We start from the raw sequence: 27,438 nt of genomic DNA, 5'->3' as shown, positions 1-27,438 counted from the left end.
ACTGTTTCCAGGCTATAAATCGAAAATGTTTCTCACTGCTCATTTCTCACAACCATACTCAGCCATTAGAGAAGAAATGATAAAAAAAATATGCTTCCCTTAGCAATTTCCTGTTATACTGAACACTATAATTTCCAGGCAAAAAAAGAAAATTCTGATCCCTCCTGAATATAGAAAGCTCTTTTTCAGCTACCTTAATATGAGTTTTCCTTGTAAACAGTAGATCAGGCTTATCGCTACTGATTTGGGCAAACGGGTGGTGCTGTAGTGAGTAGCCTCATAAAAATACCTGACATTCAAATCCAAGACAATCCCCACCAACACTTACAATAGCCTCTCTAGTCCATATATCTTCGTTGTCCTACTTAAAATATGCATTTCAGAAATAATTTATGAGGGAAGACATGTGAATTTAAAGTAATTGCTGCTCTACAAGTCCAGTTGCCCTAAAACTGCAGGAACTTGGGGAACAGCAAGAAAAGCAGTGGTGGTGAAGCCCAGGCTTTGTTCTGCCCATGATACTTCAGCTGTTCACTGATCATCTGATTCTTAAAGGGGCTGCTGATTTCATCAGCAATCAGCTCTTGCTGTGTGCTTTAAAACCAACTTAACAGGCATTCTGAAATGCACATAGCCATGGACAATCTCTTTATCATCTAGTTTGGATACATTTGATGCTATTCAAAGGTTTGCTGAGTTCTTTTTACTACACTGCAAACACAATAATGGATGTATTTATTCAGTTGTGTACTTGTTGCACTTTTAGCACTGCATATGAGAGAGGTTAGCTCACCTCACTGGAGGCTTGTCCTGCACTCAGACTCAGAATGCAAGTACGTATCTTCACGGTCACTTTCACATACACGTTTTACCTAATATTTACATCAAATTAGGAACAGATCAGCTCCTCACTTTGTCCACTGTAAGAAGTGGGAGCTCCAACTGTGGTGCAGTTTGCTGTTTTCAGAGGTTCCAACCCACCAACCTGCTGTCATCCTACAGTGCCCAGTGACACCCTGGAGGATGGTACGGGTCAAAAGCATTGGCATAGACATGCCCTGCATCTTCCCATCACAGCAACAATTACAGCCCTATGTTACACAGAAGAGGTGCAGCACCGCATGCCTGAGGAGATAAACAGGACCCCTCTTGCAAAAACAGAATATATGTCCCAGCAAGCTGAGTTGATAAAATCCCTTCATTCTGAACACAGAACTGTCAAAGGGGTAAATACAAAGCTGAGATAGACCTTAAGATCTGAAGTACATCTCCCAGAGTCAGTGTCCAAGAGCACGAGCAGCTGGTTAATCTGATTTTAGAAGACAGAAAAACATTTGAGGATGACATGGCTGAGGAGGGGGGGAAGGGGGGGGGGGAGGAGGGGAGTGGAGAGAGTGAAGATCAACATGCAGTAAAAGCCAGAGAAGTGTGCAGCACCCACAGGACACAATGCCAATACCAAAACACACGCAGGATGAACCCAGAGTGACTGCTCCCTTCACAGCTTGTGGTATCCACTCAGGGCCATGTCCCCACCTCTCAAGTGTCTGGCACACTGGGGGTTCCCTTCCCACACATGCTGGGCAACTGGGATTCCAGCAGTATGATTAAAAGTAATAGCCATCTGTTTTGAATCAAAAGGAGCCCATGAGGATGGGTTTGCTCCTCATTGAATCTATTAGACACCATGGGCAACACACGGACCAAGAACATTTCAAACTCAATTTAAATAATGGAGAAAATATCCACTGTTCAACAAGCACTGGTATTCAGCCTCTTAGTTGGATACTTTCAGATGCTATCAGAAATCTCACTGTACTTCTATCTTTCTAGCAGCCCCTGGATGTCTGCCACAGCCCTACACTTGTCTTGCACCACAGTTCCATGACAGCTATCCTCCATCTTCACCCTGTACCAAGAGAACAAAGAACACATTTGCAAAGCTCCTTCTGACCAGAGCAGCCAGCTCCAACTGCTTCTTACCTAACTGGGCTGTCTCAGCTGCTCCCATTTAATAAGCTGCACGATGTCTGACACAGCAACAGGGCTGTCAGAGGAAATTCTTGTACCTGTTTTTGCTCTGCAAAGTCCAGGCTTCAAACCCGCATGATTCAGATGACACTATTTGCTGCTGTGATACCAATTGCCAAGCTGAGGCAGCTTTCTGAATGGCTGCTGAAGGCATTTGGCAAGGCGCTGGAAGAACCAAAAGCACTTCCCAGGACCACACTGTGGACCCCAAAGCCAACACCATGTGCAAGCAGCAGCCCTGGGCACTGTTAGGAGAGGAAATCTAGGGTTTCTGGGGAAGTCTGGGTAGAAATGAAATGCATTCTTCTATTTAAAATCTGTTTTTGTTTTTGGAGTATGCGCCAAGCTGTGTAACGCAGCAGAAGGACAATACAGCTATTTAAACTGCATGGATTAATGTTGGCTGGAGCTCCAATCCTGGATTTTCTTGGCTAGATCTCTAGATGGAGATTTCTTTTATTAGCTGATGAGTAACATAAAAAGAAGGCCTGAAAGCCTCCTACTTGGGAAAATTAAGTGAATTTAAAATCAGGCATTTGATTACATATCTTGTTTTTCTCCTTACTGAAGGAAAGTAGTTATTTATAATCTCAAGCTGGTAAGCAACAAATCCCTTCTTATTAAAGTTAAGTTAAACCATTAATGGCATTACAGTTGGTTTAGTTGTGTTTTTGTGTTACTGCCACCTGTCTGCATTCCAGATTGCACTGAAGCAAAAGGAAAGCCATTTTCTGTTCTACATTCACACTAAAACAATCATTGTGTATGCATTATACCTAAAAGAAACAAGACAATGAGCTCAGATCTCAGTATTAAGTCAGAAAATTTTTTTCTTGCCACAGGTATATTTAAAATAGGACAAGACAGAAACAGATGTTATCCTACAGTATCACACCCAGACCGCAGAAAACATCATTACAGTAACCCTATCTACTTACTGCTTAACACCAAGGCACCATCACACTTAAGGAAAATTAATTACTCTGTAGATGGAGGTAAGATCCCAGCTGTTATAAAACACAAGGTAATCCTCATGTCACTGGCAATGTGGAGTAATGAAAGAAATGAGCAACCTGCACAGAAGTCTGGTGCTCCGCTGTGCTCTGCCAGGGCCGGCTCCTCGGGGATGGACTTCATGTTCCGCAGAGGGGGTCCTGGGGGGCTGTGGTTGGGACCCAGAGGGCTCTGCATGGGAGGCAGCTGGTGCCTTATCTTTATTTATGTGAAGGTTACAATGGCAGCAGACAGCAATGCATAGACACTAAATTAATTAAGCTGTTTTTAAGCCACAGCATTAAGGTGATGTCATAAGAACCCGCTTAGGACAGCAAGGTCACTGGAGAGGGAGAGTGCATACCCAGTAATAAAAGAATCTGCGGTTTGAAGGGCTTGTGTTGGATCTGCCAAACCACTTGTACCACAAAATGGACACCACCTGGAGGAGTACTTTGTCTATCTACTGAACTATCCAGCAACATACACTATTTAAATAGGAGAAGACCTGATAAATCTGATTCAGCTGTGAGAAGCATGTTACTTATGCTCAGGGAAGAATAAATAAATAAAGTATAAATAAAGAACTTGATATAGATTTGTGGAATCATTAAGGTTGGAAAAGACCACTAAGATCATCTAGTCCAACCCCAACCCATGACCACACTCCTCAGTGCCACATCTCCATAGTTCTTGAACACCTCCCTGAGCAGCCTGTGCCAATACCTCACCATTCTTTCTAAGAATAATTTTTTCCATATACCTAACCTGAACTTACCCTGGTGCAACTTAAATCCCTTACCTCTCATCCTATCGCTGTTACTTGGGAGAATAGGCTGACCTCCATCTCCCTGCAACCTCCTTTCAGGATAATACCTTCCCTGAGACTCTTCCTCTCCAGACTAAACAATTCCAGTTTAGTTTATATCTTTGGGAACACAAAGAACTGGGATAATATCTTGTTGCAAGATAATATAACTAATTTAGTTTAGTCCAGACTGAGCTTCTGTTTGCATAGAAGCAGGTTCAGACAGAAACTTATTGGAGGAAAATCTGTTCAGCTTTCACTTTGGATTGACTTGGGGTGTTGTGTTGTCATTTTGCATTGATAATGTGATTGGGTTGTGCAACTCAGCATGGAATTTCTTCTCTATTTCCTAAGTAACTGGTTTTGCAGAGATCAGTAACAGCAACAATTGGTTTTTATATTCTTCATAGCTGTACAAAATATCTATTCTAGGGAGGATCTAGCAGAAGAAATAAAGCATATGGTAATGTCATGCAAACTCTTAATAATACTATTGCCTCATTGTGAAATATTTTTACTAGGAAATGTTATGCATTTGAACTGCAGCCACAATCTTCTCATAAAGAAGACTTTTCTGCAGTTTGTACAGAGTAAGGACAAGCTGTGTCTTCAGCATTAATGGAATCAGCTTCAGTGAGTAATGCTTTGTGTATCTGAAGGCTGTGATCTCGTAAATGTGGTAAAAGGATGGCAGTGTTGGTTTTTCTAAGCAGCCGGTTCCACATGAGGTGAAGTGAGTCACAGTATTTGAGCTGGATGGGAAGCACTCAGAAAGGAGTTTTTGTTCCCTGTCTCCAGCCTCTGACAGACAGTGAGATCGTCCCAGCCATCCACTTATTGGTACTGGCATCAGTGAGGCTGTGTGTGAGCAGTGCCTAGGAGTATAAGATAAGGTCACACAAGGAGACTTAAATCAGCTTAAAATGACCACAGTGGAACCCCACCACTGTCTTCCACAAAGAAATGCTCCAGGCAGCTGGAGACATAGATGGGGATCAATTTGTCACCAGGAGCTTTGCAGCAACAGCAATTTATCCCTGTCTGCAGTACCTGCACAAACAACTGAGGAGAAACATTTCTATTCCATGCGTGGCAGCCTGTTGCCCCTGGTAGCCTTTACTTGTAATTGTGGCAAGAATAACACCCCGAGGGCTTTATGCTGATCTGCTGGATTTGAGCATCACCTCTCAATTTACAACCTCTGCATCCCCACCACAAGATGAGCGCACGCTCTGGGATCCCATAGAAGCCTACAGAACAAGCTTAGGGCTGAGTATATTTTACCACCAATTTCACACAAGGATTTAAGTGTAAGATCTGTTTGGTAATCATGCAAAACCAGAAGACAGCTGCAAGGGCTCAGCTCCACACTTTGTGCCACAGAGCAGATTTTGCATGAACTGCGTGTAATGGAGAGGTGTTAGAGGCAATGAGTTGCACCAGGCCTGGTCCTAGGCAGCACGTGCTGGAGAGTGGCTGTGCTCACAATCGTTACGTCTTGCAGTATCTCAGCATTTCTGAGTGCCTGGAGCTGTGCTTCAGTGGTGCATAAAAGCACTTTCCATTCAAGGTGAACAGTCATCAAAGTGATAGAGAAAATTGTTAAGCGTTGTTATTGGAGCCATCCTTGCTTTTCTTATATAACTGTTAACGCAACGCTATCTCAAATCATGTAGGGTTTACAGCCCATTACTTCCAAACACTGATGATAATGATAAAAACAAATATTGTGTTACCTATTGGTTTCCATCACTGAACTGAATTATTGGATTAAGTTGTGATCCTTAACGCTGAAGGCAGATTTTGCCCAGAGCAATAACTGGAGTATCAGAAGATGCAATACTTGTTCCTATGGAGGAGCTGGAGAGAAGCACAGGAGCAAGGGTACAGCAGCACCACAGGGGGTGAGCACCCCCATCCATCCCCCCTTTCACTCCCCTGAGGACATAATGCTGGGAGAATGAACTACTATGCATATGTATATGTGGGCCCCCTAGCCCAGCCAAGACAAGGGCACTTGGATATTTCAGGGGCTTATATGTAGTGCTTCATATATACTTCTCAAGGGTAAAAGCCAAAAGAAACTAGAAACAGCCAGTTGTGCTCTTAGTGATTCATTTGCTGGTGTGGAGTGCCCATAAGGGCCTCTATCTAAACAGTCTGTTCTCTGGCTCAGTATTATCCGTACCAGCTTGTGTACATCTCTCCAGCCTTACTCAGTTTGTTCTTCTATGGGTTATAGCTTCTTTAGCGTATTAGGGCACTCTATCTCCCTTCATAGCAGCAAGACTCAAGCATAACTTCTTCCTGCTCTAGAATTTCATGAGTAAATCACAGTTATTAATACTCCTGGAGTATACAGCATTTTAAAAACAAAAACACAACAAAACAAACAAAAAAAAAAGAAATAGTCTCTTTCTCAGGCTGGATTTGTTACAAAAGAAACAAGAGTGTGTCAAACTTCACTGGCAGACATCTTCGTATCACTCTAACTTATGCAAGTAATAAGTAATTGTTCCAAATGGCATCCCAAGGTATGTCTAATTCCATGAAAGAAGCCTTCATGTGATTTAACTCCCCATCCCAAAAACATGCATACTCAGTACGCTGCCCAAGACTTCAATCACAATGCTGTAAACTGCTGTGATACAATTTGATGGAAAGAGCAGCAATGACAGCTGAGCAACAAGCTCCCAGGCTGCAGCAAGGGAGGATTTGCTCAAACGAAAAAGCCATAGGCATGGAAATAAAAGAAAGAAACTTCTTACCTTCAAAAGGCCTCAGGTAGGCAGGGATATCCAGCAAAACACCCTTAAATAGAGACAGGATCCACCCCTTCTGGTCACTCAGGTGCATGTAACTGGGCTCCCCTGGGCTGCTCCTACCTACCCACCAGGTGCTCCATCACTGATTTGGGCCATGATTTAGCATTTGTACTACACGTGGATTGGGAGAAAATGAAACTGGGGCTTCTGGTAGTGCCAGTGTCCATTTATGAATGCATAACTCATCTTGTTGAGAGGCATTATGACTCTGAAATGGGCAGCTTGAGTGGCTGCAGCAGTACTGTATTGAGAGAACAGATAGCAGCTTTCACCTTCCTTGTACAAAAGTAAAAGCTAAGGCCATGGAGCAGGGATAGACCAGTGGCACCAGGACTAGAAACACCTTCCATAGCTCCCAATAGGATCCTATTTTAGATATTTTTCCCCTTTAGAAGGACTCCGTTGTAACTAATAGAATAAAAATGGTTTTAATTTTTGTGGTTAAGGGTCATTTTGGAAAGTCTTTAGGGTTTGCTTGAATGACTGAGGAATGATAATGAAGTCCTTTGGGTACAAAATGCATGGCTGGTCTCCGCAGTTCAGACAAGCCACGTAGTCAAATTCTTCGCCTTTTTTTGTTTCTTTGTAGCAAAACAGTATTTTATTGATATACTCATAAATATTATTTGGCAGCCTCCTTTGTTTCCCCTGCAGACACAATCTGTATTACGAAATGCCCTTGCCTTTGACAAGGCTTGTGATTTCTGTAGCAGATCTGCACACAATACTGAGCACGCTTATTGGAGCAAAACAGGAGATGCCAGCCTATTTGTTTTCTCATTTGTAAAAGTTTCCCCAAACACTTTCCTTTCCAACAAACCCTACTGTTCATGCTCAGAATGCACAGAACTCATTAACAAGGCAACATCGGGAAACTTTCGATGTATCCATGTTTTCCCTCATGAGTTGGATGCACATTTCCAAGCTCACGGAGAAAAGCTGCTGGCTCCCAGCAGCCAAAAATCACAGCAAGGCTATGTGCTGCAGCTCCCTCCGAATGAGTAAGCAGCTGAAAATAATCTCTCTTGCATTTTCTTTGGCAGCCAGGGTTACAGAGAGTATTTATCCCCCTTTCTATATTTTCTGTGACCAACTGGAACACAGACCTTAGTTTTTAAGTTGTTGCTGGCTTCATCTCAGATGGAACAGCTTTGAGACATCACTGAGTTCAGCCACAAGGTACTCTGCTCTCTTCTCCACAGCACTGGATTCTACATCAAGTGTTTCTCTTTTTATGTAATCTGACCCTATCTCTCTTCTGCTCCTAATGCTCCTTACTATCAGCCAAGGCATTAATCTCCAGCCTGTGTCCTAAATACATTCCTGGAGAGGCAGTGGAAGTAGGTATCAATCCTGTTTTCCAGTTCAATCACTACATGCCATAAAGATTACATTTGTGCCAGACACAACAAGACTAAGGCACACTCATTAGTTGAAGCATGTTTGGATCAAAGAATTTAGAAGAAAAATAAGAGATGAGAACTTGAGGCTTCAGGAATGAGAACTTAACACAGTAAATCCAAGCTAAGCTCACTGAAATCCAGGAAAAATTTTGAACGTGTGATGAGGCAGACTCATGGTGAATGTTTTCAGACAGGATAGCAAACTAGCTCAGTGCATCGAGCAAGTGGTGATTTCTGCTCCTGGCAGTGGGAGACAGCACTGCTCGAGGCTTGCACTTCGGGTCTGTAAGAAGCACTCTGAGATTGATTTCCACGTGCCTGAGCAGCAGGCTGCCCTCTGGAGTGCATTAGGGTGAAGGGACATATGCTAGGGAAAAAAAAAAAGCAACTCAGTTGGGGCCAGTGACTCAAATAGCAACTCAAATAGGAAAGAATAAAACTAGAAAATGTCCATGCATTGGACCATTAAATCTTAACTGTTAAATGTTGTGGAATGGGCCTCTAATAGACAGGTAACCTTATTTCTCAGGTCCCCAAGATGAACTCTCTAATCCCTAGTTTCTGAACCTTGTGTGACAATTTTAATGTTTACAGTAAATTAAAATGGTCTGATTCCTGGCACTTTTTGCAGTGGTTCTTCACAAAGATGGTAGCAATTGGGTGCGTTGTTGTACAGTTGTTAAGCCAATAAGTAGACTTCATAGGCACCATTTTCTCCCTTTCCAGAATGAATGAATAAATAAATCTAGAGCAGCAAAGTGTTTTTTTTTCCAGCTATCAAGCACAGAGAGCACACAGGGCAGAAGCACAGCACAGCAGGGAAGATGTCGACCATACAGGCACACCGAGAAGGGCCAGAGCCTGGCAGAGGACCAAGCCTCTCCTCTGCATGCACACACAGCACTGCTGGGGAGAAGGGAAGATGCTGAGGGGGCGGCACCAATTTCTGCAGCGCTTCCTAAATGCTGCTCTACTGGTCTTCTCACAAGACCCCAGCACAAAGCCCACTCCATCAGTAGTTTGACTAGCTCCTATCTTTTAGATAAGGCAGTGCAGGATGCAGTTTTCTGCAGCATAGCAGAGGCAGCTGCTAGTTGTACTAGACTCCTGATTCTTTTTAACAGCAAGAAGGAAACAGACGACCAAACCATACGCGCAAGAGGCAGTAGGATGCTGGAAAGTTGCTCTTAGCCACTATTTCCCCTTATAACCTGAAAGTTCAGAGTCCCACTGCAAGAGGATTTGGGTCCTCTCAGGCTGTGGTAGCATAAACACAACCACAATCTCCATTCTGCCAGCACTCAGGCATCTGTGGGCACACACGAGTAGAAAGTTGGGCATGTGGGTCTTGAACTGGCCAATGTATAGGAAACCCAGTGCTTATGAGGTTTGAGATACCCAAACCTCTGCTCACTCTGGGAATCGCAAGAGCCCTTTGGGCTTTAGTAGCCCTTGTTTCACCTACAAACAAGGACCTCAGGCTGAATCCAGCCAAGAATTGAGGTCCAGGCTGCGGCTGGGGCTAGCTGGGCTAGACTGTTGCTGAATGGAAGAATCTCAAAAATAGGTCTTTCCCCTTCATTGTGCATATTTTATATCAAAGCCAGGTCTCAAATAAATAAAAATAATAATAAAAGAAAGGATTGGATTCATTAGCTATTAATACTATTCATCGTTAGTATTTCTACAATAGCATTTGCATGCATGAATCTTCAGATACCAATGAAAATGTATCCTTCCTTCACATACCATACAAGTTAATTGACATGCAGTGTGACTTGTCAAGGGATGGCAAACAAAAGAGCTGGAAGGAAGAGGATTTACTCGGAATAAGCCGATAGCTACAAATGATTCTGAATCATACTGGAATTAAGTGCCTTAGTGCCATTAATGCCCCTGGCACTGCTGCTAGCCCTGACACTGGTGAGGCGCTTATTCTAAGAGCCTCTTGATTTCTCAGTGGTTAATTTTCTGTATCTTTTCTTTTTCTTATTTGTTCTTCAGAGCCCATCAGAGCAAAAAGCTGATGTCTGAAAGGATCTAATTGTGGCTATGGTTAGGTTATGACAGACAGGAGGTGGAGGAACGGAACAGAAAATATTTCTTGTAATGAGACTGATCCACTAAGATTTGCTAATTATAATAAATATGAGATCATACAGAAGCTTCTAATGAGCTTATATAAAGCATTTCAAAAGGGCACTGTCAGGCTAAACATTGTGTTTAAATATATAAATTTCCTTAATAATTCTAGATTAGAGCAGAATGAAACCTGGATACCCAATTAAATCCTCACCCTTTGTATTAGGGTCTGATCTGTATTTCACACAACAGTCACCAAAACCAGACAGGATTTTATTCTACTCCTTCTTGGCTGCAGCACACTGACATCCTAGGAAAGAGGACGGGGCATGGATGCTCTGTGAAAGCTGGAAATGCAGCTATAACAACACAGCAGGGACACACTGCACCCTTGTCTGCTTTGTCCGACCTTTGGGATCCAGGGATTCTATCTTTGGGGCTTGTGTGAAGGTCTCTCACTGGACACACCTCTGGTGTTTGCATAAAGGTATCTCAGCAGAATGTCAGGGATGCAGCTCCAACAGAACCAGTTCAGGGGCCTTGCATTGCTCTGGGTTGCACCATATACCTTCATCCACAAGTTCATTTTCTTGTTTTAGCACATGACTTAAACGTTTCCATGTTTAGATTACAGGCCATTCAAAGCTAAGTTTAAATCCAGAGCAGTGGCTACACTGAGTTTAACTGAAACTGAAGGAAAGAGCTTACGGAAAATTCTCCACAAAGAAGTTTTGTAAATAGTGGTTTGATACTATGGTGATCAGCCCTTAGAAGCACCAACTGCATTTTTCTCTCTACTCAATTCCTTGGTTTTCCTCCAACGCACAGATTTTAGTTGGCCTCCACAGCAGTGCCATGCATGTTTATGCATTAACAACTGCCAATGAAGACACACAGAGCAGCGGTGCTGGATCTACTTCCCATTTGAGCTTCTGCTAGGAAGTGTGGGAGGAGGCAGAACGCCTTTACCTCTGGGAGCACTGTGGTTTCAGTAAATCAAAAAACATGATCCAAATCTGATAAGGGTGAGAGTGCAATGAGGAGAGAAGCAAGAAATCTGTTCATATATTTCTGAACGGCAACATACATTTATTGCCATTCAGAAACACCGTAAGGACATGCTGATGATCCTGTCCTCTGCTGTTCACGTTATCATTCTCAGTGCACCCCTCAGTGCACCCTGCAGCTCACCTTCCCAGCAGGCTGAGCCCCGGAGAGGCCCCACTGCTGCCTGCTGTAAGAGGAGCTGGAGCAGGGCTGTGTATGACAGGGTACCTGATCCCAAAAGCCATGGGCTTCAAGCCATGGTCACCACAGGTCTCTTCTGGTAGGTGCAGCTTGCTCTAGTATTTGAAGCATCCAAGTGTATCCATTGCCACTCAAAAAAGACACGACTGTTAGTTTAGTGGGTTGCTGCATTTGCTATCTAGCGAATTCTGCTATCCAGAGCAGAAAGGTCTTCAGCTTCTTTTACAATGAAGAAGCAGAGAAAACAAATTCTTCAGAATAACCCGCAATCACTCCATCAGAAACAAAAAGCAACACTTAGAGGGATTACTGTCTCCCCATATCATCATCGGGGGAGGACAAACACAATGCTCTAGAAGCTTTGAACACATCGCAGACTACCTAGGGAATTTACCACACAAACCAAAATGTTTGAAAATTTACTTTTTCATTGCCATGCATTTCCCAAACGAGCATGGACAAGAATTCATCTCTGAAACAGCTCAAGTGAATGCAGGGAAGAACAGAGGCCATTGTTTTGCCCCCCTCCTTTTCCCAAAGTGATGCAATATCTCTTAAAACCAGCAGGGGGGAAAAATAACATGTGGTGTAATAAGGACAAAAGTTCATTCTGATTTCCTCAGTTTACAAGCCTGCTGGAAATCTGTTTGCTGTATCTGTTGGAGTGATGGACTTTTTTTTTTTTTTTTTTCTGTTCATCTCTCTAATCTCTTCTGTAAGCAGTGCAGCTGTAGCTGTACTTCTGAATCCGTATTTTAAATGGGGTGGAAATAAGTCTTAATGAGATTGTCCTGCCCTATTACCTTAAGTAGCATGCCTCAAATGAACCCTGCTAAAGGCTATAATTCCCTTTAGAGACATGAGTAAGTGGCTTATATTTCACCGTTGTGGTTTGGGTCATCACCAGATACTTGGTAGAATTCTGTCTTTATTGCAAAAGAATTACAGAAACCAGTTTTTATTAAAGATGTGAAAATGGAAGAAGATCTTTTCCTCAAAGTAGCACTAAGAAATTTCTCCTGATCTCTTCTTCAAGCAGAAAATGACCTTTGCATACGTACTTCATGAACGAGTGGAAAAATTTTGCTCCTGTAAATTCCAGTGACTGGTATCCACTATATCTGGATAAAAACAAAGGTGCTTTCTAAGAGTTGCTGCTGGGTTGGGCAAGGAAGGAAGCAGCAAATATTCAGGGATGGAAGGACCACAAGGAAGGGCCAGAGAGATTTCAGTCTGAATGTCCCTAATGAGCAACACACCTCAGCAGGGACACTGTATACTTAGGAACTTCGAGAACTGCGAGTGCAGCTGAAGGTAGAAAATTTTGGGGCACTATTATCTGGCCAAAGTAATACATAAGAACAAAAGATGGCCCTAATTCATTGGGGACAAACAGCAGTGTCCTTACAGGCACAGGGTAAGCCCCTGGTAGCATCTGCCTAAAGTACTACTCAGGTAGTTCTCAGTGTCCATAATTCCTGGGCACTGTTTCATTGCACAATACATTTTGGGAGGTAAAAACACAAGGGAATTTCACTTCTGGAGATGTGTAATATCACTGAATTTCTGTTGCATTTCCACCAAGAATACATAATGTTTCAGGAAGTTACCAGGAAGAAATGAGTTTTCCTATTCCCAGTCCTCTCAGCTGTGCAGTAAATGGGATTTTTAGATCACATTGTGCCCACAGAGTCAGTGGGTAACCCACAAAATGAAGGTACGCAGAAGAAATCTCTCCTCCCCATCTAAACTTCACATAAAATACAGGGAAGGCAGCCAAGCTTCACCAGTATCCAGAGAATTTAGAGAAGGAAATTGTTTAGGAAATATCTCAGTTCTGCTAAGCGGCTTTTGGAAAATGATGGAAGCATAAGTAAGAACTAGCAGTTAGTCTCCAGCTCCAAGCAGAGGGCTGTCATCCCAGCTCAGAGAAGAATTATCCATCCTGACAACTTTTCACACCATTTTGATACCTGACCATCATACAGAAATTGATGGACATGAAAACTTCTGTGGTCTCATATTAACCTTGGAGACAAGATCTAGAGTTCAGCTGAAGCAAGGAGCAACTGCTCTAAGAGGAACAAGTCCAAGTCTGTAGAGGTATAGCAGGCGTGCATTGGCCCCCAGCCTGTTGCAAAGCTCTGCAGTGAGTAGCAGCAAGAAAATCTGGTCTCCATTTTCTGGCTCCTTGTTTTAAACAACCCCAAATTCCAGTCAGGTTCATTCCCAAGAAAACACACACTCTGAATCACAAAAAAAAAAAAAAAAAAAGCATCTGCCTGTATGAGTGCCCTGGTGTGGACCTTCAGATCAACTCATTAATTTGTTCTGTTGCTTCCAGTTCTTCTCTGTCCCTGCATAAGGCTTAATTCCACAAGTCAGATCGTCAATTGAGCAATTGCCTCAGAACAAGGAAATCTTAAAAGATTCGGCACTTACCTAGAGCAGCCAAGCTGCTGAACTTCATTAAGGAAAGGAATCAAACTCTAATCGTGCACCCAACTTTGAGACACATTTTTGAGTGAGGAAGTAAAACTAACAAATGAAAACTGGCTATTTAGCAGGAATTAGGAAAGTAGAAATAAAGGACTGCTGTTCAGCTATTTTATGTGCAGGGAGGCTCCCCAAAAGTCTAAAGAAACCAAGTAATCACAAGAGAGGAGTTTGCTGAGAAAACAACTGCTCTTCTAGTGAAAAGCTGAGAGCAGATTGAATGCTTTCCCTAGAATTTTTTTCATTTTTTTCATTAAATGACTCCAAACAAAAAGTGATTGGTGTCTAAAAAAGCAGTTTTTGTTAGAGAAATACTATCCTCTCGCTTACACATGCAAGCACTGTGTGCCTCAGACTGCCATACCAGTTCCAGACATTGCACATTCTCTGACTCTTTCCCATGTGATACTTCCCCCTATGACTTAGATGTTTAAAAAACAGAAAACAAAAAAACATCTATCAAACAAAAAAAACTCTACTCCAGTGGCAGAAGACACCCTATTTGTTGCTGAATGGGTGAGAATGGATGATGCGTAGACATCCTGATGACCCTCAAAATCTCACAACCCAAGAAACCTGACTTCAACAAAAAGATTATAACAAAACTTAAGGCTCACGGATAACATGAAAGGGTTGGCAGCACTACAATGAATCATACATTTTAGGTGAAATTTCCCAGTGAAATTTCTTCAGTTTCATCAATGTACTGTCTGTTTTCAAACAGCTATGCCTAAATATACCACTCGGAATTTATGATAGATGTAGGAAACAATCATTTCCTTCTCAGAACCCTTTCCAGATGGGACCCATATGCCTGCAGCCCAAACACATTGCAATCTCATGCCTACATCAGATGTGTGTGAAAGGGGCAGCTGACTCTTGTAGCAAGAGGACTGACTTGGTTATGGGGAACAGGAGCTGCAGAAAATGACAGGGTTTGTGTACCAGGGGCAAGCTGCTTATGCCACAGCCTCTGGTGCGTGAAGAGATCAGTACAGTTAATAAAGCACCAGGTTACTACTATCACAAATTGAGGAAGTATATTTATTACTACAGATCTAGTAATGAGGTGATAGAAGTTTCTTATATTTTCTGACTAGTCTGTTCCCAGAAAGCTGTTTATTGTAAGATCACAGCTTCACCTGTAGAAGATACTGAAGGATGCAATTCCAGGACAATCAAAGACAAGGCTAGATCGGATTGAAAAGAATTGCCAGGAACTGGATTGCATCTGCCTCTCACCACAGAGTTCCTCTGGAAGGCAGGAACATTGCCCCACAGCTCAGCTACAGAAGCCAAGATTTTCTCAAGTGGTCACAGCAAAGCCTTCCTCATCTCCTGGTACTGAACAAGAGACCATGATTACATGATTTACAGACGTGCCCGGCTCTCATAGCTGTAAATGAGGACTGAATATATGCAGCATTATGATGTGGCTCAGCAGCTGGAGTTACAGACACACATCAGACAGAACTAGTTTTGTTTTAATCTTGCTAAGCTCAGTGCCTCATATATAAACTCTGATTAATACCACACACATGGCAGTGACTTCTGCTAAGTCATATTTGGGAATGTTTCAGGGGGAGAAGGATGAAACATTGAGTGAGTTGGAATGAGGTACAAATACAAATACATCTCCCTCAGCAATCATGCTGGGACAAAGCATGAGTAATGTAGAGCTCTTCCCACGCAGCACAGGAGCCCAGAACTCCTGCAAGGAAATGAACTTAGTCTCTACCAGCAGGTCCCCAACCAGTGCCTGGCAAGCATCAGGAGCCCATTCCTCTCTCCCAGCATTTCTCTCCTATTTCACAAAAGCAAGGAATTGGGGGGAATTTCATCATTCTGTCAGATAAGTTTCAGCTGAAGGATTTCAGGGAATCCTGAATTCTGCTAATTTAACTGTGAGAACAATCAGTGGGTAGTGAGAGAACTGACCATAGGCAGCAAAGAAAGAAATGACAAGGGACAGAGGTGACTAAAGAGGTAAATGAGAGGCTAGGAACTCACTGAGTCAGTACAGTGGTAAAGTGGCATTTCATCTGGAGCCCAAATTGCAAAAAGGAGGGAAATGTGCTCCACCCTCTAAAATTAATGCCCATGAAACAGCTCTGAAGCAAGGGAGGGTCCCAGACAGCAAGCAGTGTTAAAGGCAGTTATAGCTCCTAAACACCAATGGCTTAGCACAGACTATGCTGCAAATGCTGCAGATGTTGTGGCACATGGTGGGGAGGTAGAGGAAAACACATCCTTTGGTTTTTACATGTCTTCAGTTCCTGTAAATGTCACAGGCTAGGACTGACAAGAAACAATGTGCAGCCTCCTTCTTTAGCACCACCCTCCTCAGAAAACAGATGGGAAAGGATAGGAAAACCTCACTTGCTCTTCCAGATACTATTTCAATACTTTTCAACAAACCTAGACTTCTGAACAGCATTAATGTCTCTGCTAGCTGCAATACCTTCTGCGTGGAGCCCAGAAATGCACAGCACACATGCTGTGGAGACCTCACCCACCACATTTAAATAGGGATGCATGAGGAGCTGTGCTGCATAATTCTGTACAGCTGTGTGCTGTGCTGGAGCTGAGCCAAGCCCACACTGAGAGCAAGCCTGGCTGCAGCAGAGAGCAGACTGCTCTTCTCTTTGGTTTAGACAACAAAGAGTCAGATCTGTGGTCTGTGGCACTTCACAGAAGAGAAATGGAGCTGCTGTCAGCCCTTTGACCCACTCCTTTTCACAGCACATCAGAATTACTGCACTGGCTTGGAAGTCCTCAGGTTGCTCCCAAACCAAAAAGAACATTTTCTTTCTATCTCTTTCCCCAACAAAAGATCTGAGAATACGGATAAGGAACTGCAGCTGGGTCACTGCAGCCTCACTGCTTTGAAATCAGAGAGTTTGCACATCTCCAGCTCAACTCGGCAGGGAGCAGCTGCATGCAGGGATTGGGCTTCAGTAGGCCATGAGACAGGGGATGCTGCCCAAGTGGGATAACTCCTGACCAATCCTCATTGCATTTGATATTTGGGATCATGGGGCTGTTTCAAAATGCCTCACTTGCAGAGAGCAATTCCCAGAGGCTGTGCAGGGATAGAGCAGTGCAGGCGCACTGCTGAACTCAGTGAGCTCACCATGACACTGCAGAATGGGACTGAGGCTCAGGAAGCCTACATTCCTGCAGGGCTTAGGGATATCCTGATTCTGCAAACAGCAATTTTAGCAAATTGGCTTCAGTCTCCCTTAAAGGCACGTTAGAAACATGTAATTTTAGCTTTGAAAGGAAGTATTTAGCTAAAGAGTCAAGAACACACTTCAGTTGAAAGGTCTTATTTCCTCCTTTATTGACACAAAGCCAGCAAAAGTTTAGGAGGAATTTGAAGGGAATTCAGTCAGATTTTCATGCCACCTGCCACAGAACAAGCTGACTCAATTCTGCTTCTTTGCTTTTCTGTCCTGTTTTGGGGTATAACAGAGAAAATACGTACATAAGAGGTTCCTGGTAACCTAAGAACTACCCCCTCTTCAGCAATAGACTCTTCATCTCTCGGGACCGAATACCTCGTGCTTCTGCAGCAGCGATGTTATCCACAAAAATTCAGCCACACCACTTAGAACTGGTCTGTGGCTGATACAGCCTAGAGGGGCAAATAGAGGAAGAGGCACTTTAAGAACCTTTGTATGACTTCAGAGGTTTTTCTGAAGTCAAAGGGATCGTGTTAAGAACCAGAACCTTCGTGACTCATATATTCCTAATCAAAATGCTGGGTGCATGAAAAGCTCTTCAGTCACACAGAGACCGAGCTGCGGATCCTTACAAGACAGAAATAATGCACAAGGGGAAGCACTTAAATAATTGATGTTCTTTTCTTTTATCTGTGTGTAGGAATGGCAGAAAAATCTATGTACCTAGTGCTAATGGACGGCATCAGAATGTCAATAATCACTAATGAGATAGAAATAGGAGTGCCATTGTCCTGAGGTGGCTGATGTTTCCTTCTGCTTTATCTACCCATGTTTCAACAGGAAACTGATAGTATAAGTTTTAGATTTCTGCTCACCAATAGATCACTTTGATAGTAACACTCACAAATGCCTTTTTTAGTAGGAATTCAGTCCAAAATGACTCACTTGCTTACATTTAACCTGCAATCTGACAGCTAGGATTTTATGTCTCCTGTGCTACATTCAGAAGATGAAACAAAACTTTGTTTTAATCAAAGGTTCAGTTTCCATTCCAAATCAGTGCTGCAATCAAACGTAAACCAGGGATTGAAAATCCCACTGCCATTACCCTGAAAACTGCGTAATCACTCACAGTATAGAATCACTCTATAGGTATTCCTATAGAGTAAAGCTTCTTGTTGAATAATTATTGGTACGTACATTGAGACATTCATATCCAGCTACTTAATTCAAAGATTTTGAAAGATTTTAATTCAAAGATTGTATTGAGAGTTCCCTCAGACAGCAGCCCGGAGGGAACAATTACGCAGCTGTTCTTACTACATTCCTGTGTAGGCTGACAGCTCTGTAAAAATCCTGGCACGTATTTACTGTAACTACAACCTCCAGTTCTCGATGCTGTTTGTTAGGCATACCCTTTGCAGAGGGGCTGGCAAGGCAGTCGTGTAGACTTGACACTAATACTGTGCTTTGGCTAAACTTATTTATAGTTGCATGCATACATATGCACACTCACTTGCATGTGGCTGTCCAGGCTGTTGTAAACAGGCCTCGAGATCCCAACCACATTGCAGTGCTCATGACATTTGCCACTACAGCAGCTCCTTGCAGCTGTGCTGCCTGGCCAAATTCAGAAATAAGGGTTTTAGAAGTACACCACCAGTTTTACTATGATCATTAGATTCAGCGAGGTGGTGTTTCCATATGGCTGGATGCTAACATTATTTTAGAAAGTTTTATGCTGATTTTCTTGCAACACTTTTTATGGACGTTTCCTACTGCCAAAGTTTTAAACTCTGAAATGGCTTGTAAAGGAGAGATGACTGCAAAGGGAATTTCTTGATTTCATAGTATGTGGATGGAAAGAGCCAGTTGCCGGGAACTGAAGGACTCACAAACCTTGCAGAATCATAGAACCATAGAATCATTAGGGTTGGAAAGCACCACTAAGATCACCTACTCCACCCCAAACCCATCTCACCATGCCCACTAGCCATGTCCTTCAGCACCAGATCTACACAGTTCTTGAACACCTGAGGAATGTGACTGCCACACCTCCCTGGGCAGCCTGTGCCAGTGCATTACCACTCATTATCCAAGCTTAACCTCCCCTGGGGCAACTTTAGGTTATCACCTCTGCTCCTAAGGAACAAGAAAGGCCACCAGCCTGCCTCTAGTGCTGAATGAGCCATGGGGCTAGGAGGATGGTTGGGAGAAAGGAGAAACAAACCAAATCTTTCCCCTACTGTGTCAGGACTCTTCTGAGCTGCATCCACACCGCACATCCCTGCTGGCTTTGTCTCTGCAGCAAGATGCTTCTGCACCTACCAGCACTTTCCTAAAGGAAACTTCCTGGGCTCTCATTGGCGAAGGTAACTGAGACATCCTGCACACTGCATGCTTTATATGCTCAATATCAGTTTCATCATTAATATCAGATTCCAAATATCGTCACTGTCATCCTGAAATATCCCACAGCTCAATGTGCTTCACAAGCAAATAGGCTAGGCCCTAATTCAGAGCTAGCTGTACCAAAGAAAGGAAGCCTTGCTGGTGCACACAGCAGCCCCTTGAGAAGATGAGCAAAGAAAACCCATCCTCCTCCCTCTTGCCTTTAGACAGTGGCTGGAGCTGTGTGAGGACACAGGAGATTGTGCATGGCGCAGCTCACTCTGCAGTGCATACATAATTTATGCTTTTCCAGTTGCGCATTTCTGGACTTGGGACTGTTTGTGCAAAATGGAAGCTAAGATCAAAGAAAACCAACACCACTGCCACAGCCACCTTCTGTGTTTAAGCCACCTAATTTCTGTCACACGGCCTCCACAAGTAAAGCACCAGTACTGTGCTATATGCATGTATATAATACAACATACATGAAAAGATAAACATTTTCCATGGCACAAGAACAAAAAAGAAAACAAAAGATATTTCCAACAGCCCATGCCTCTATTATTAAACTGCCTTGGCAGAGCACAGCTCTAGCATTATGACAAGAGTTTCCTGCCATGCCGGCAGCACAGTGAGTGTTTACAAGACATCTCAAAGTTTAAAAAAAAAAAAAAAAAAAAAAAAAAAAAAAAAATCAACTGAGAAGCCTACTTTGTTCCAACCTGCTCTCACTTAGACAATTTTGACATGTACAACCCCAGGTACAGTAACAGACAGGCAGAACACACCAGGCCCTTATTTTGAAAGCAAGGCACACTTCTATTTTCCCTCAGCACACAAACCACTTCCATTTATCTACCCTGCCGCAGCCATGCCGTTGATGCAGGTTTATCAACGTGTCCCCATGACACGTCCTGCAGGATCTGTCCCCAGATGCTCCCATGTGAGCAGAGGTGGCTTGTACCCACACTGTCACCTGAGGATAGCATTTGGACCAGCAACCCTCACCACTCTGCCCATCCTCTTCCTCACCCCGTGCCTTTTGGCAGCGCCTGAGCCCTGCACCAGGGCTTCTCCTTGCCCAGCAGCAAAGGGCTGGCATGGGGCTCTGCAACCCGAGACCACGAGCCAGCCGGCGGGACGCTGCAGTAAATATAAATCTGGCTCTTACCCACGGGCAGTCCCTCGCAGTCAGACATCGTGTGAGAAGCTTTCCTCACCGGGGGCTTGGGAAAACACGGCGAGCAAACAGCAGCGCGGGTCCTTCTCCCGGAGGAGGCAGGGGTGGAAAATATCTCACGATTTACAGCCACACGGCTCTTCCACGGTACGGCTACCCACCCAGAGAGCTGCAGCAACAGTCCCGTCTCTGCCTTCTCATTATGGGATGTAAAGATAAGAATGTGCTTTTGTGCCAAAAGAGTGTGCTATTGGTGGATAAATTTGTTGTCATCCCTCCCCTTCACGGAGTTTCCTCTTTAATGTCACAGAGGCACATTACCCGGGCTGAAAGGCCATGGAATATTTATGAAACAGCTTTTAAGAGCTGAGCCGCAGATCTGTGCCGGAGCGCAGGCTGTGCAGGAGCAGCACTGCAGGCACAGCCAAGGGTCGGAGCTGGGACACGACAGGGCTGGAGTAGCACAGCTGGATATGGGGCCAGGAATAAACCTGCTTAGTTTATACTGCAGAGTCTGGGAAACGGCACTCGTGACATTGCTGTCCCACAGCGCGCATTTTGCAGTGGCAATGCTCCGAGGGCAGATTGTTCTGTTACTTTTCGTGACCACTGCTCACTTAAAATACAGTTTTAATGAAGCATTTCATGGCTTCCTTTAAAGCTTGACTTCTTAATCTTCAGGAATGTTTCCACGGGATTTGCTCTATATAAAATTCCTAAGTCTTTCAGCCATGTCCAGTCAGTAGTGAGGATCCATGCAGTCTATGTCCTATGTTACTTAATACTGCATCACAAATGTTGGTATGTGGGGTGCAGAGCCGGAGGTCAAGAGTTGAAGGGGACCAGAGCCATTTGGGGTGCACTGGAAGGTGCTCTCGGAGCCTGTGGCACAGCACGTGGCCAATTTGCTGCTGGAGTCTAGGAAACATCCCACATCAAAGTGCTCCCAAGGAAAAAAACAAACAAACAAACAAAAAAAAAAAAGGCTTAATGTATATGAAGTGCACTATGTGTATGCTCAGCATCTCTGGTAGAGCTGGGCTGGTTTCACTCAGGTTCTTCCCTCTGAGTACACAGCAGCACAGTTAGCCGTAGGTAGCTTGAGTCTCAGATAGCAGGCAGCAACCCAGAAGCTGAAAGGGTTGCAAATGTTCCCAAAATGATGCCTCACGTTCCCTGCACAGGGTCTACCAAGAGGCTCCTGGTGCTCTGTCTAGCACTGTGTGCCATGGGCTGGTGGGGTTTTGCTGACATGAAGTCTGCATTCCTCTGCCACAGACAACCATTGGAAGAGACTATGTCCACATGCGTTCATGCAGCAGCCTAGAGATATTCTTCAGAGTGTCAGCTCCAGAGAGAAAATACCACATCCACAGCCTGTGCTCTTCTCCCCACATAAGAAGTGCAGGGCATTGCATCCATCCTTCTCACTCACATCCTCCCCATTCCTCTGCCACCTACAAGGAATTACTTCTGATTTGGGAGATACAGAACCAAGGAGGGATCTGTTCTCATCCTCTGTACACACCAGGGAAGAGCAGAGGGCTTACACCAAAACAGAGTGCCCTTTTCTCCCCACACAGTTCCAGTGCAGAAAAATTTTGTTCCAAGATGAGTTGACGGATGTTTTTCTAGCTAGGCTCTGTACAAACACAGACTCCCATTTCTAGAGAAAAATATATACCAATTGAACTTCAAACCCCACAAGTTCCTGGATCCACTCACAGTTATAAAGTGAAACAGCTGCCTGAGTATTTACAGGCTCAAGGGCTGGCCATCCCACCCTGCACTCAAAGCAAGCAGCTGTGGCTCAATCTGATGTTACCTCTTCCAGCTGTGTGCTAGTGCTCCTCTGCTGCTGGCTGGAGTCCTCCAGCAGTGCTGGAGTGGTTCCTGCAGCGAATTCACACCAGCTCCCAAGCCTGTGATTCTGCTCAAACTCATCTTCACAAATGGCTGATAAAACCTGTGCCTCACTCACCCCCATCACTTGGCCTTTGGCTCAACACCTTCTGGGCAGAGGAGGCAGCAGAGAGGGCAAGGGAAGGGACAAAGACATCTACAACTACTACAGCAATGTTAACTAGAGCCATAATTGGGACTTGGCACCCCACTTCTGCTGAGCCCTGGGAAGGCTCTATGAAACGCTGAAACAGAGTAATAACCATTGGGCAAGAAGTTGAATACATTCTAGATCTTACGTGGATACTCATCACCGCTTACCTCAAATAAGAACTTTTTCAATTAAAACTTTTCCTCTAATACCTAGAAATTTTGATTGCAGAACTATTTTTTCAGAAAATGTAAGACTTCTTTTCTCCTCTTTTTTTTAGAGCAAAAATTAGTATTTCTTTTAAGCTTCTCTATCTCTCAGGCTGAAAGGAGCCTGGAAAGATGCCAAGCCTAGAAAACTGAAGTCTGACAGGGGAAAGTCTGGGGAATACATGAATAAGCTTAGTCTTTATCACGGTGTAAATGCAAAGGAAAGCACAACAGCAACAGCAGAGCAGCAAGATCCAAGGCTGCAGCAAGCGAGGATTAGCACAAATGCAACAGCTATAGGCACAGAAATAAGAGAAAGCAGCTTACCTTCAAAAGACCTCAGGTAAACAGGGATCCCCAGCAAAGCACTCTTACCTCTCCTGCCAACCCTTAAATGAGTTCTGGGAAGAGGTGGATCCTGGCTCCATCCCTTCTGGTCACTCAGCTGCATTGCATGCACCTGAGCTCCCCTGGATTGGTCCTGTCTTCTGACCACATGCTCCATCACTTGTTCAGGCCATGAATTAGCTTTTCTGCTACACATGGCAAAATACTAAAGCTTAAAATTGAACTGAACAATAAAATGTGAGAAGTAAGCACAGAGTATTATAGTGGGTATTAACATGATAAATATCCATCAGTAAGTGCTCTCTCTTGGGCTTTGTGAGGAGCCCCAGGGATGCTTATTCCTCAACGCACAGAGAAAACAGATCGTGGATCTGCCTGCTCTCCATACTGCTGCCTAGCACACACTCTTCTACATCAGATCAATGACAAATGCTGTGGGAGGAATGGTAAATTTAATATGCGGAAGGAAGCAGTGGAGTATCGCCTACAGAAAGTTGGCCCTGGCCTCCCTTGGTCTCCTATGGAAAAACACTTCACTAGATACTTCAGGAAGGAAAAGAGGAAGGGAGTATGGGGTGCCCAGCTCAAGTCCCAGCAAAGGGCAGAGGGCATTGCAGAGCATCTGCCCACACTGTCTTTACACTGGATCTGCACAGTGAGCAGCACACGGTCATGAATATTGGATGTCACTTCAATGAGTATCATAGAAACATAAAACATCCCAAGTCAGAAGGGACCCACATCATATCCAACTCATGTCTCCGCACAGCATCACCCAAATCTAAACCCTATGTTTGTATGTGCTGTCCAAACATTCCTTGAACTCTGACATCCCAGGGCCATGCCCACTGCCCTCTGGGGCAGAGCCTTTCCCCAATATCTAACCCAAGCAGGATACATAGCGGGACCTAATTTCTACCACAGATGCTTACATATCTGTATGGGAACTGTTGATCACAGCCTGAATCTCTGATTGACCACCTGAGGCAATCACTGAGTCAGCCGTGGGAGCACAGCTGAAAGCAATTCACCTGCGTGACCAGGAGGGGGTGGAGCCTGGCTCCACATCTCCTCGACCCCATTTAAGGACTGACTGCCACTGAGGAAGGATCACTTTCTGGAGGTTGCTCCTTGTGGAGTTTGCTGCAAGCCTACAACATGAGCATTTTCATTTATTTTGATTATCTTTCCACCATGATAATCTTATTGATCCTAACATCTGTATGCTTATTGATCTTACATCTTACCAAGCCTAACCTCTGCATACTTATTGACTATACACGTATCCCATTGGGCTTCTGATCTAAGCGTCTCTGGAAATCTGCTCCTTGATGTCTTACATCTCACCCAATCACTCCCAGCTGGACACTAGGCTGCTTCATCACTTATACAGCAGGCAGCACAGTGGTGGGGAGCAGGAGTGATGTCAGCTAACCAGGTCAGAGCTGGTTACTCAGTCTGCAGTTTTTCACGAGGCCAAAACAATCACCTTCCTGCCCAGTTCAGCAGGAATTTGTATTTTGCATCAGTGCTATTTCCATGCAGTTTAAATGGTGAATGGCTAAAATGTACTTCTTGCTTCTAATTTATGCAAATTCCATTGGATTTCCCCCAGCTGCGTGAAGAGATCTCTGCCCGCTGGGTACCAGTAGTAGTTGTGAGAGAGTGGAGAGGGGGTGGGGGGATGCAGAGAGTGATGCAGGCAAATAGCAGCAGAGTGGTGTCAGTGGATGACATTAAACAGCCCTAAGGGCAGTCCTGCAGGCTGGCCTCCATTAGCAGTGGGATGCTTGGGGAGCTCCACCTGCATGTGCAACAGCGAAAGATAAGAAAGTAAGTCCCAGTAATTGGGATTTTATTTCATTGTTGTTTTCTGACACATCCTTTTTGCGTTTCAACATGACAGATGGGGCGTGGAATAATGACATTGCAAGGGAAGTGGATGCACTGACACAGTCTCATGCAACACATCCAGGGAAGGGAAAGTAAGGGATGAAAGCAAGATACAGCTAGCAGCAAACAGAAGAATAACAGCATCCCCCTGAAATATACATACCATATATACATCTCCGATATATATCCCCCTACATATATAATGATTTTGCACATGTGAGTCCTTAATAACAATCTGGCTTGTGTTTTTTTAAATTTATTTTATTAATGAGATTTTCATTAGCCACTATTGAATCTGAGATTTGTATTCAAGAAAGGAAACGTCCCCATCATCTCCTCTGATGTCACCCCAGAGAGAAGATTAGAAGATTAGCTGTGTCAGCTGACACCAGCCCAGCAGCAGCAAAAATAATTTTGCACATTCAAAGAGAATGAGAGAGAAATTCCTCCAAGAAATATAAGCCTGACAGTGGCAATTGTTGGCTCACAACAAGAACGCTTTGTGCAAATGTGCAGATATACAGTAAATAAAATAAGGAGATCAAAGACTTGGAAGAAGATTTGTCTTAAGGAAGAAATAAGCGGATGGTCTCAATCTCAGCAGTGTTTTGGTCTCACCTGATTTACAAGCAGTTGCATTCCTGGGGTATGAGTTGCAGAAGGCCATTGAAATTACATCAGGAAATACAAATGCTACATTGGAAAGATAAAGTTGGAGGACCGAGGCAGAATTTTTCTCATCAATTTGTGGGAGATATTCATGCATAGCACAATTAGTGTTAATGGGATTTCCCTCTGCTGATGTTCCAGATGTTAATGAAATGCCTCATGGTGAACATAAAAAGCAAAAGAGAAAGTCTACAACTAGGTTTGATCTTGATTTCTCTGGATTTAGTGGCATTAATGTGGGCTATTTCAGTGGAACTGAGGTTTGCACAGCTGAGTGTGGCTGTGTTCACTCTGCATAGATCTTGTGGAAAAGGGAGTGTTGAGCTCTGAATGTAAATATTATGGTATCAAGTTTGGGTTTGCAGAGAATGTGAGAGTCTTGCAAACCTGATTTGGCAGCTGCAAAAATAACACTCCGGCAAACAGATGTTCTCTGTGATGAGGGAAGTCTTTAAAAGATTCACAAATTAATGAGCCCTGCCAGGTTTTTAGTGGTTCCTACCAGAATTCCTATAAATCAGCCTTGCCGAGTAAGGAGGCAGGGATGAGAGGAATCAATAACCTCACCGAACAGCCTGTATAACCATGGTTGGCTGACAAAGGACTTCAGAGCTGGGAAATCCCAAGAGGAATTAAGGAGGTGCAATATCATCCTTCCTGAAGGCAAAAGCCGCAGCATAAGTTGTGAGCTGTAAGTGCTCCGGAGGCTAATTGCAGCCAGCAGCAATCAGGGATATTGGCTCAGCAATGAGGAGATGTGAGGTGTCAGCACTCTGTATTATTGGCTCATTCTGGCAACACTGAAGTGGGGGAAGTGAAGCTCCCTACTTCACCTGCAGGTCTATAACACAGCTATCAAGGTACTGTGCTCCTACCTGCCTTCAGTCCTGATGGAAACCAGCCCTGAGTTGCACGTTGCCCAGAGGAGTGGTGGAGTCACCATCCCTGGAGATTTTCAAGAGCTTTGTAGGTGTGGCACTGAGGAACATGGTTTGGTGAGCACAGCGGGGATGAGTTCACAGATGGGCTAGGTGATCTTAGTGGTCTTTTCCAAAGTTAGTGATTCTATGATTCTAACACAGAATGGTTTCAAGAGTTGAAGACATTCCCACCTTCAAAATACTGCCTCCCAAATGCTAGTCTTAACCTTGTGAATTTCTGCCTACTTAGAGTTGTGTCAAACTTAGAAAGAAGATTTCACCAGTCCAGCAGAAAACACGCCATGAAAATTGTCACTGCTAATGGTAGCCATGGTGGGTCAATAAAAGGTCCAAGTTTCATCCTGTCCTTGTAGAAGGAGCAAACTACACTCCAGCTATTGGCAAATTCACACCCTAGAATGGGATTGAACAAGCAGCAGGTGATGGGCTGTGTAATCATGGCCAAAATCACAGCTGACAAGCACTTCTCTTGCAACCTTGTACTGTGAAAAATTGTCTGGGATTTCCTCCCCATAGGCATTCCTCTGTCCTGTGTTTTCTGCAATAGCCAGCAGCAGAGTGAGCACCAGAGAGCAGCAGTAATTTCTGTCCAATCTCTCCACTCATCTGCTCCATCAGGCACTGTTTTCCTCAGCACTGGGTGTGGGCCTGTTGGGCAAGGAAACAGAATTAATTAAGGAATT

General features: G+C 44.0%; 1 protein-coding gene across 1 annotated transcript in view; it reads right to left on the bottom strand.

Annotated features, from left to right (window-relative positions):
- Positions 1–21,514, bottom strand: part of EML1 (EMAP like 1) — a 118,349-nt gene extending 96,835 nt beyond the window's left edge. The window contains exon 1 of the mRNA XM_052693348.1: positions 20,634–21,514. Coding sequence (XP_052549308.1) covers positions 20,634–20,661 — 28 coding nt within the window. The 5' untranslated portion in view covers positions 20,662–21,514. The remainder of the gene's footprint in view (positions 1–20,633) is intronic.
- Between the last annotated feature and the right edge of the window lie 5,924 nt (positions 21,515–27,438).

This window comes from Tympanuchus pallidicinctus, unplaced genomic scaffold, assembly GCF_026119805.1.
Source record: "Tympanuchus pallidicinctus isolate F22 unplaced genomic scaffold, pur_lepc_1.0 scaffold3, whole genome shotgun sequence".
Lineage (NCBI taxonomy): Eukaryota > Metazoa > Chordata > Aves > Galliformes > Phasianidae > Tympanuchus > Tympanuchus pallidicinctus.
The sequence above is the reverse complement of the archived record's forward strand: the minus strand, read 5'-3'. Positions and strand labels throughout refer to the sequence as shown.